Genomic DNA, 11685 nt, shown 5'->3' with positions numbered 1-11685 from the left:
AAATTTCAAAACCGCTTTGAAAAGCAACCATCTGTTCTAGGATGATTGATTATAAGGTTTTGAACCCTCTAAGTTTTCAAATCTCGTCAAAGTTTGGGTCTTATAATGTGAACACGTGCAAACTGGAAGGGTGAACACCTGTACTCTGAGTTTTCTGTCTAAGGCTAGAGTGTTCATACAAATCCGCAGTATCGGACCAGTCACTCTAACCTGCGAACTCTTGGGGTGAGTGTTCACTTATTGGCAAGCATGTCTTCAGCGATACATTATTATGACCCACTTACTTTGATTTGTCACCATCTCATTTGTTTTCCTTAGGTAACAAACAAATGATCGCAATTCTTATGCATTGCCTTTCTGTTTTGTTTATCTGATAACATTTCATTTGTTGCTTCCTATGTCTTTCATTTTCTTCTAGAATGTCTCTTTACCTCAGCAATGGTCAAATGTCCGAGCAAGCAGCCAAACTTGCCCAACAAATAGGCGAAGTAATTTTGAAGTCCGTGGACTTAGGTATAGCCGTGTCCCGCCTCAAAAATGGAGCCACTCAAGAATCACTGAGGAAAGTAGAAGTTAAACCTGCACCAAAATCAAGAAAACGTAAGGCATCAAAGAAACCCGCAGCAGTTGCACCTAATCCAGCAGGACCTAGCCAAGAGGCAACACCACCTGCTAAGAAGCAATACAAGGGAACGGCACCACTATGCGACAAATGTAATGGGCATCACCAAGCTCACTTACAGTGTCGTGTGTGTGAATCATGTGGGCGAGTTGGTCACCTGGCAAGTGTTTGTCGAACTAACCCGAACCAAGGTGGTCCAAATCAACCACAAGTCAATTCTGCTCAAGCTCGTTTTCCCCGTGGATCGTGCTACAACTGTGGCAAGATAGGTCATTTCATGAACAAATGCCCAAAGCTTGCTAAGGCAAATCCAACCCACGGATGAGCAGTTGGCTGATTAGAAGATGTTGTTGTCTTATACTTTTGTTTCTTCCGTTTTCTTGTATTGTAAAACAATCTGTTTTGTTCATAAATAAAATTCATTGTTTGCAATTCTGATATACAAATGTAGTTACATGTGTGTATGGCATTTCCCTATGATACCTACATCAAGGAGCTATGCTCTTTACAAACTACTCTTGTGATTCTCCCTTTCAAGTGATCGCTCATGATTTCCTCGAAAATTTTAAGTACTCGTTTCATTCTAGAAACAAAGTACAAGAAATAAAGCGAAATAATGAATAATCGTGCTTTTTCGCACATCTGTGCCTTTGAATCCTTGGTTAGATAACTAAGGGTATTTTCAAATCTCATACCCATTACGTTCTGATTTTTTTTTCAACATGCATAACATAAGTTTTCAAAACAACCTTCATGACTTCAAAAACATTTCATATATAGTTCGAAAACGTTTTTAATATAGTGTATTTACTTAACATATCATATGCATGATCTCAAAAACAATGTCTATGTTTTCAAAAACGACCTTCATGATTTCAAAATGTTATTAATACAGTATAATTACTTATATCAAGTGCATGATTTCAAAAGCACCATTCATGTTTTAAAAAAGAAAACCTTATACATAATTTTAAAATTCATCTTGCATGATTTTAAAACATTTTTTATACCTACCTAATACACCTACTTTATGATTTCAAAAGTATTATATATAAGGTTTCCAAAAACATTAAACACATTTTAGAACCCCATGCATAGTTTTCAAAATATTTTCCTCATACATTGACTTAACCTTCAAAATTCCGCTTCATGTGTCGCCTTGGCATATCTAGCATCTCAACTTATAAGCATTTTTACTTCATGATTTTCCAGTGCAAGGTTTCAAAACATCTTCAACTTCTAAAATCCATATGGGATCTTCTTATCATTACAATTAGATCCTTGTGCATAATTATCATTCAAATCAGAGTCCTTAATTGGATTCTTTGTGTACCTTAATTTGAACATTTCGGTTCTTTACAATCGAAATCGAATTTCCTATTTAAGATCTTTCTATCTTCATAGTTGGATCCTTGATAATGTTTAAAGCACCAATCAAAATCCACTGATTGGATACCTGGTGTGCTTTAAATGCATGTGCTCAGTTAATAGAACAAATTAAATCATGACAAATTTAAAATCAAGATAAATAATTTTGTGGTTATGTGACTATGTGTTTATGCATTTTGCGTTTTCTTTTATGCATATTTTGTGTTTTTATACTCTGGATATTCATTATCCAAATCCTCGTAGAACCTTTCATATCTTCATATGAGGGATTCATAGCAGGATATTCAAAAGGTACTACCTTAAATCCTTAATGGGCTTCTACGTAATCGTTAAGACCCTTGGATTTTATAGTACCATTCCATAATTCAAAGAGACCCCTTTTAGTGGTCTAGGTCAAAAGATTGATTTAGAATCTGGTTAAGAATGACATATGGTGATATGGCTGAACAGACTCCTTGGTGGTCTATTAAAATCATTCATTGATTTAATTAAAAGAACCTATGGTGGTCTAGGCACAATCATCACCGGCTCGTCCATTGTTTCCTTCCCCTACACATTATAAGATGCACTATGTGACTATGCAAGGAATTACGTAATTATGGATGCATACATAATTACGAAGTTCAATGCACGGAAACCACAGTAAGACTTATTATGTGTAAGAACCAATAGTGGCAAACGTAACAAAATGTGAACAATGTAATAGAGGTACGGTGGACGCACCAATAACACTTTATATACTTATATATAGGTGTCCCTCTCACATTTCAAGCATAACGTTAATTAAAGTTACTAGAAGTTCAGGACTCTAACCAGTATTGTTCGATCTTTTCAACCTCACGTTTCAAGCTCTCACAAGTTTCCTCTAAGATAAATTTCGGGACGAAATTTCCAGAAGTAGGGGAGACTGTGACACCTGTGTCACTTCAGCCATAAAACAAATACCAAACCAATGAAATATTGTATTTCATACTTGGGATTTGTATAAACATGTGTATCATTTGCACATATCAACTCTTGTTCGATTTCGGACTTTAGATCGCTTTCTAGAGCGTTATACGCGCACTGATGCGTAAATATAACCAGTTTAATGCAACAAACACTCCGGAATAGTGACATAGGCTTAACATACCTAAAATAACCTTTACATAACTTAGAAATAAGTTTTAAAGGCTTTGGTATGGCAAAATTCAAGTTAATTCGCTTACAGGGACTAAAATTGACAACCTGTGTAAGTATGCCGATTTGAACTGTAACGAACATTCCGGAACATGCCCATAAGTTAAACATACCCTAAATATCCTTTACATAGATTAGAAATAGGCTTTGAGGGGTTCGGTGTGCTAAAATAAACTTTATGCTCATTCAGGGACTAAAAGCGTCAAAAATTGCATAAGTTTGCACTTTCGCGCATAACTTATGCTCTGAATACATCCGGACATCCAAAAATTTATGTAAGCATTAAAATATTATGTTTTAATGTTTGGCATGAGAAAAATCCATTCGTCGCGCAATTTGGATCGTTTTTCGCGCTTATGCACATTCCGCCGTAATTAAGCGAACATCGCGATCGTAAGACCAAACGAACCGACATCCGAGATATTTTTGAGCATGTTTTGAGTTCCCTATACTTTAACCTCATTTTAGAGGCTTGAAATGAGGTTAACGGGCCTTAAACGTGTCGAAAATGAACTTAAAAGCATGCAGGGGCTAAAACTGTCATTTTTGAAAAGTTATGCTGATCAGACAACCTCAGGCGGCCCGCCTGAGTGTGTGTGGATCCTGATGCGGGCTGCATGGCCTCCCCAGATATGCAAAAATGTTGCAAACAGCTGTTTGCAGCTGTTTAGCACTTCAAAACCACTTGCAAATGGTTTTTATCAATCCTTGGGGCTCCCATGGGTTTGTATTTCAGTGGGTATGTGTTGTACGACTCAGATTTAATGCTTGGGGAACAAAAAATGATCTTAACGGTTCCATGTTTCCTGTAAATACCCCCCCATGTCTTGCTCATTTTCCCTCACATTTGAAATCTGATTCAAAGCTCTCTAAGTGGAAGTTTATATACTTCCTACCTGAGAGTGAATCGGGTTCAAATCTTGCGGGGACCTTCTGTAAGTATTCTTTCGCGTTTTTCGTTCGTTTTAGCGTTAAAGTCAAACTGCGTTTGACTTTCTGCATTGACCAGTTTATGGTCAATGCGAAGTTCGTTTGAACTTCATAACGTGAGCGTAATCACGATGGTTATAGTCCCTAGTAACTATACCTACTGATTACCACGTTATCTAGGCTCAGTGACGAGTCGTAGTTTCGGCCAAAATGCGTTTTCTCGCGTATTTTGTAACCAAACTACTCTAGGGTATTGAAACCGTTTGTTTTAATACCAAACCTATTTTCTAACTTTACTAAACATGTTCTAGCATGTTTAGCTCGTCGCTTTTAGATTTGTGCTTGTTTAGGGTCGTAAAGGTAAGCGATCTAATCAATCGCTTATGCTTACGAACCCGACCCATTTGGTCGATCTTTAGGATCCGACCAAACACTTTAGGTGACCATAGTTGTATAGGGAATAACCTTCTGAGGCTATACCTTATGGTCACGTCGTTTAAGTAGTTGTATGATAAGTAGTTCTTATGCCTTAGGTAAATTACCAAAATGCCCTTTTTAGCGCTAAAATTCATTTTTAAGCCTATGTAACATAACTTTTGACATATAAACTGTTTTGGCAACGATATTTTTTTTTTGGGTAAAGGGTTACCCCGGTGATTCTATATATTCACAACCAAAAAAGAACAAGTGGAGTAGAGAGCCTACACCAGTTCAATCATGAGACATGCCCCATGAAAGTAAAACCAACAACAAAACAAAATACCGAATAAAACCAGGACATAAAACACCTAGACACACATCTAGACAATCAAAACACTACATACTAATTAGCCTCCATCATCTTTATTTTCGGTTGAAATCTCCCAATCCCCAAGCAGCTTCCGCACCCTAGCATTGTTCTTTAGCTTAGCTCCCATCAACTTGTATCTCACTGTTTTCAGAATAGTATCTTTTACCATTTCGGGTGGACGCAGTTGATTTTTAAACAACCTAGCATTCCGCTCTTGCCAAATAGTATACGCAGCTGCCGCAACTAGAATCTTCGCAACATAAACCTCAGCTTTCTTTGACCGAACTCGAGCACATAACCATTCGATGATATCCACCCATCTCGAACTCATGGCCGCCATCCCCACTTTACTTCGAATCATATTCCAAACTTTATCAGAGAATTTACACTCAAAAAATAGATGATGATGAGAGTCAAAATTCTCATAGCATAATAAACTGCACATCATATTCATGTTTTTTCGCCTTGAAAGATCCCACTGCAGAATTTTGTCTTGAGTAAGGAGCTTTCCCTTCATTATCAACCACATCATAAACGCGTGCCTAGGAATACATTGGGCAAACCAAACAATGCCGCTCCATTCCACCTCTGATTCTCTATGCCGGACCGAATGCCACACGGCTGACGAAGAAAAATCCTGAAATTCACCACCATCTTTCCATAGCAACCGGTCAGATTTTGTCGGTTCTAATTGAAAGTGATCCAGCTGAATAAGAACAGGGAATAGATCCCTCCACGCCACAGGCCAATTCCATGTTCCGTTAGAGAAAATATTGAACACGGTGTCATCCAAACGAAAATCAGCATCTGTAATAGTTCTTGGCGAAAGAAAATCACCAAGTGGCCCCAAATCACTCAAAAAATCAAACCAAGCTGAAGTATTACGGCCATTACCTACGTCGGACCAAACATGTTTTCGAATGATATGCCGCAACTAAATAATCTTCCTCCATGACCAAGTAGAATTCGATGTTGCTTTACAAACCCAGAAGTTCTTACCTTTAAGCCGATAAGAGTGAACCCACTCGACCCAGAGGGAATCCCGCTTCATCACAATACTCCAAATATGAGACGCCATCAGGGATTTATTCATATCCCCAATACGTCTAATGCCTAATCCACCTTCATACTTAGGGGTACAAACCGCTTTCCACGAAACTTTAGCTTTACCTCTACTAAACGACACATCCTGAGACCATAAGAAATATCTCATTCTAGCTTCAAGTTCCTTAACAACCCGAGTTGGTAACATAAACACCGAGGACCAATAAATATGCATAGAAGACAGGACTGAAATGATAAGTTGAAGCCGACCCGCAAACGATAACAACTTGTTCTTCCAGTGCATAATACGTTTCTCTAATTTTTCCACAAGCACACGGCAATCATTATATCTAAGCTTAGAAGAAATAAGAGGGACCCCCAAGTACTTGACAGGTAACTTACCTTCCACAAAAGGCATAATGTCCAGAATCGCCTGTTTAACATGATCTTTCACATTACAAAAGAAAACCGTACTTTTCTGGTTGCTAGGCACTAACCCCGACATCTTAGAGAATTTTGAAAGAGAGGACATAATACAATTTGCCGAATTCACTTCTCCTCTAGCAAAAAGAAACAGATCATCAGCAAAGCAGAGATTTATTATCAGCTGTTTTTCACATCTGTTATGAAATTTAAAAGAAGAATCTATCCGAACAGAATGCTGAAGAATACCCGTCAGAACCTCCATGACAAGAGTGAACAAATAAGGAGATATAGGATCCCCTTGCCTTAACCCCCTCTTACCTCTGAAAAAACCATGAACCGTGCCATTAACACATACCGAAAATGAAGTAGAAGACACACAGAGCATGATCCACTTCACCATGTTACTGTTAAAGCCAAACCCAGGAAGCACACTTTTCAGAAAACTCCAGTCCACCGTATCGTAAGCTTTCTGAATATCAACCTTAAACGCACATCTAGGAGGCCCCACATTCCGATGGTAATTATGCATTAACTCTTGCGTTAATAAAATGTTATCCGAAATCTTTCTACCCGGAACAAATGCCGATTGATTTATACTTACAATCTTGTTCAAACCTCCCTTAATCCTATCAGCGATAATCTTGCTGATACACTTGTATAGAACATTACAACAAGCAATCGGCCGAAAATCAGTAACAACCATGGGAGTTGACACCTTTGGAATAAGAACTATAAGCGTATGATTCAGTTCCCGAAGCAAGTTACCAGTGTCAAAAAAATCTTTAATAGCATTAACAATATCATTACCAACCAGAGGCCAAGCACTCTTAAAAAACGCAGCCGTAAATCCATCCGGACCCGGAGCTTTATCATTGCCAATAGAGAACATCGCCTTCTTAACCTCCTCCTCCGTAACATGACGAACCATATTCGTAGCAACATTGTGAGATAAAATTTTCGGAAATAAATCTGGAGCTGGTTGCAACGAGATATCACCTTGATTGCCAAAAAACTTCTCATAGTGTTGAACAAAAGCTTTATACACACTATCACCTTCATAAAGATTCCCTTGCGTATCTTTGATAACATCAATCCTACTACAATGATTTCGTATTTTCAAAGAGGAATGGAAAAAAAGCAGTATTCATGTCACCCGCACTCAACCAATCAACCTTAGCTTTTTGTTTCAGAAAACGCTCTTCATCCAACAAAGCATCCTGAAGGTCACGGCTAACCGATGATTCCTCAGTCCGAAGATCAACATTTTGCGGCTCTTGATCAATACTTTGCTGAATAACATCTAACTTCAACCGAATACTTTCAACCTTCTTGTGGAGGTTGCCCTGTTTGAACAGCAACGAATGAAGTGGGTGTTTAAGTGACCGTAACTTCTTGACAACTCGAAATTGGGGAACCCCGTCAACATTAATTAGCCAATACTTATTAACAATCTCCAAAAATTCTGGTTTAAAAACCAAAAAATTAGCAAACTTAAACGGCCTCGGTTTGAGTTTCATAGCTTCCGGAATAGACAAGATACAAGGGCAGTGGTCCAAAAGTCTATACGGCTTGAAAATGGCAACCGAGTTCGGGTATTCAGTAAGAAACGGAGTGTTTCCCATTACCCGATCAATTTTCTTTAGTAATCCCACACCTTTTTTAGGCTTTTGGTTCCACGTAAAATGAATACCTGTTCGATTAATATCCACAACTTCAATGTCATCAATACATTCCTGAAAATCCCTCATACCAATCAAAATGGATGAAGTACCCATCGAATTATCTTCTATGTTAAGAGCAGAATTAAAATCACCCATAATACACCAAGGCCGATCCGCAACAAAAACTTTATGCATAGAAAGAAGATGCCATAACTCCCTCCGCGTAACATAATAATTTTCGGCATACACAATAGAACAGAAGAGCATTCTCTTATCCAATTTAAAGACAAGCTGTAAGTGTATAACCTGAGGCGATTGAGCGACGATCATTACATCAAAAATAGCTGGATTCCACCCAATGATAATTCTTGTGCCTTTGTTACAACACCCGTCATTTGAAGTCCAATCCCATGATCTAAAAACAGCCTTACACACTTTACCCAATTTACCAACATCAACATGGGCTCTAAAATTGCACACAAGCAAAAATTATAATCCTTCACTGCCTGACGAACCTCCATTTGTTTAAGCGGGCGGTTCAACCCCCTTATATTCCAAACTGCTATGCTAACCATCAGTAACTATCTGAGAAGGAGTGCTTGCCCCTTGTGTTTTATTTAAATTCACCGATCCTTGAGCCATAAAATCATCCATTTCATTATAAACCTCGTTGGCCTCATCACCATCCGAATCCTCAAATCCCGAATCCGTGTTCTTTTTGCTTGTACCCGTTTCTGGGTCAACTTTATTTAGAATATCAAAAGGGCTGTTCGATGTCTTTGACTTTGGTCCGTTATTCTCATTCGCCTTGGATTTTGACACTGGCCGATATTCAAACTTTGATTGTTTATTCCCCTGAATACCCGGCCTTCTAGCTACTTTCTTACCATGCACCTCGGTATAACCATCTTGATCCACCACCGGAAACTTTTTCACTTGCTTGTTTCTTTGGGCATTACGTTTGTGATCTTCATATTTAGCATTACCCGATTTGATCGGCTTCTTGGGACACATCTCGTTTGAATGGCCAAATACACAACAAGTAGCACAACGATGCAGGCTCCATTCATATTCTACAAACATAGTCTCTTGGGTAAAACCCTCCCCTTCCGTTTCCGGAATTGCCATTGTAATCTCTTCTCGGAGCTCCTTTTCCGCCGAAATCTCCACCAATGCTCTAGCATAACTACTGCGACCCCAAGAATCCGTACACATAGACGTTGTGAAGGAATCAAGCATTTTTGGTTCTCCAATTGTTGTTGCAATTAGGCTAAGACCATCTTCCGTATAAGCAGCAATTGGAACCTCGTGAATTTTTACCCAAAGTTGCACTCGTTTAACCTCTTTCTTTTCCAATTTGGTCGTAGGACTCCATGTATTCAGAAACAATGGTTGAGACCTAATAATCCACGGACCATCTTTAAGAACATTTGACATCCCGACTTCATCATTAAACTTAAAAAAGAAAAAACCATTTGCATTCATCATCGTTTTTTGCAATCCATATTTTTTCCAATTAACCTTAACATAGTAGTCAACCACCGGGAATGCAAGACGATCCCCCAAAAAATAACCATATAATGTGTTCGCCAGTTTATCCTTCACCGATCGGACAGATTCCTTCGGAAGAACAACATCACAACCTTCTTGGACAACCGAACTAGATAAAGATCGAAAATTAACTTTCTGCTCTTTGTTGGCTGTCACCGATTCCGCATAAGACTTAGGTTTAGAGCTACTACTCTGAACCGAATGTAAATCCTGAAAACCATATGCATCCATATTATCCGCTGGGCTTTGATTCACCGACAACAGAACAGGCACGGTGATCTTTTCCAATTCATTGATAACATTAAACATCTTCGGATCAGACTGAACATTCTGAATCGTACCTCTCCTAGGAAGCAAGGGATTACCATCTATATTGACCACTCTACTCGCTAATCCCTTAAAGGGTAATGGCGGCTTACCTCTATCATCCCTAGGAACATCATCCGATTTGAACGATCATCCATTGAACAGACAACAACTCTCTCTTTTAAACAACGAACGAAACAAGCATGCACACAAGAACAACGTAAAATCAAGAGACCAAGTGAAACACAAGAAACCCTAATTTAGCTTGACGGCAAACAGAAAAAGAAAACCCTAGAATTAAAACAATCCTTTCGCTAACTAGTTCGAATCAGATATACTGATAAATCTGTACACCGATAATCAGACTGTTATACGAAGATCATGCAGAAAAACTAAGGTACGAAGAAGAACCAAAATCGCCATAGCTAGAGAGAGAATTAGGGTTTACATGTGCGAAGTTTTTTCTTATAAATGTTTCTACAATCCTCGTATTTCATTACTAGTCTAAAATTTAAATGACATTTATTATAAAAGATAAAATAATAGTAAAAAACATAAGCAATAAGAATCGAAAGTGCAACCACGTTTTGGCAACAATATTAAACATGTTAAGGCATATCTTGCTTGTCATAGGACTAGTTAGGCATTCCGAACGCGTTTTACGCAAACGACGCGTTAAAGTAGCATAAGCTACCTAAACGGGTCGTAATGGGTCAAAAAGCACTTAGGATAGGTTTCGTTTTAGTACGTAGGCTTTGTTAAACCATGTTACATAAGTTCCCCTACTTATTTGGTTTACGAACCCTCGTACTACCCGATCCTCCGATAGGTCCGTTTATTAATGTAGATACCTATATAGGTGCCGTTTGATTCCGTGATCTTCTAGCATTGCTTGGTGGTTATCCTACGACTTCTAAGCAATCTCAAGTGAGTACATAGTCCCCTCTTTTACTGTTTTCCAAACATTTTGGGGTGAAACACATGTGCCTACTTGTTACTTTCGTGCTTTTTCATGTTTTCATACCATATACTTGCTTTGTTCATTAGTATACTATTAGTACATGATTTCATTATGTTTTACATTTCCTTTCTTTTGCTATGTATGTTCATTTAACATGCTAGCACATTGATTTACATAACTTTTCTGCTTTGTATGTTACTTAGCATACTTAGTACATTGTTTTCACATAACTTGTTTACATTTGGTATAACATTTGGTTTGTTTAAACGGTTCTTTATTACATTCATTAACACCGATCATGCCGCTCGGTAGTAGGTAGTGGTACCATAGGACTTGACAAATCCCGTTCCTAAAATCCTTGTTGGATGGATGGAATGACCGAATCCGAAAACATTTTACTTTGATAACCTTTACTCTAAGGTTATCCTGTTGTCTCAAGGCTTGGATGTATGCGTTAACTCACCACATAAATGTTTGTATCATTAAAACATGTTTTTACTTTGCAAAACATAACTTTTTGATTTACTCAAAATACTTTGTTTTGGTTCATTTTTACTTATGGTTTAAGTAGTCTCATTTTTACTTACCATACATAACTTTTGTTTACAACATACATACTACATAACTACATTTTGGACTTTTAAACATTGACAATGGTTTATACAAGAGCATTTGATGGTTGGTTTAAACATGAACTTTATACTTTGGTGGCTTTTAAAGTGATTTAAGTAACGAGGCATGTGTAATATGATACAAGCATGGTGGATACGCCGCTGGTACTTCCTATATATAAGTGTTTGTATGATATTACATATCGCCGCGTTGT

At 38.0% G+C, this 11685-nt stretch overlaps 1 protein-coding gene across 1 annotated transcript; it reads right to left on the bottom strand.

Annotated features, from left to right (window-relative positions):
* Positions 1 to 7477: 7477 nt before the first annotated feature.
* LOC110944746 lies at positions 7478 to 9901 on the bottom strand. Its single transcript, XM_022186392.1, has 2 exons — positions 8614 to 9901; positions 7478 to 8505 (listed from the first exon to the last, which is right to left on the bottom strand). The coding sequence occupies exons 1-2, from the start codon at positions 9899 to 9901 to the stop codon at positions 7478 to 7480; spliced, it is 2316 nt and encodes a 771-aa protein (XP_022042084.1).
* Positions 9902 to 11685: the final 1784 nt, after the last annotated feature.

The sequence above is a fragment of the Helianthus annuus genome, chromosome 16 (assembly GCF_002127325.2).
Source record: "Helianthus annuus cultivar XRQ/B chromosome 16, HanXRQr2.0-SUNRISE, whole genome shotgun sequence".
NCBI lineage: Eukaryota > Viridiplantae > Streptophyta > Magnoliopsida > Asterales > Asteraceae > Helianthus > Helianthus annuus.
The sequence above is the reverse complement of the archived record's forward strand: the minus strand, read 5'-3'. Positions and strand labels throughout refer to the sequence as shown.

Bases quoted from the DNA above. Each gene is read 5' to 3' on its own strand.
- LOC110944746 (XM_022186392.1), bottom strand. From the start codon at position 9,901: ATGTTTAATGTTATCAATGAATTGGAAAAGATCACCGTGCCTGTTCTG. The intron at 8,506-8,613 runs GTTAGCATAGCA...GCAATTTTAGAG, and splicing joins TTCTCAGATAGTTACTGATG to CCCATGTTGATGTTGGTAAA.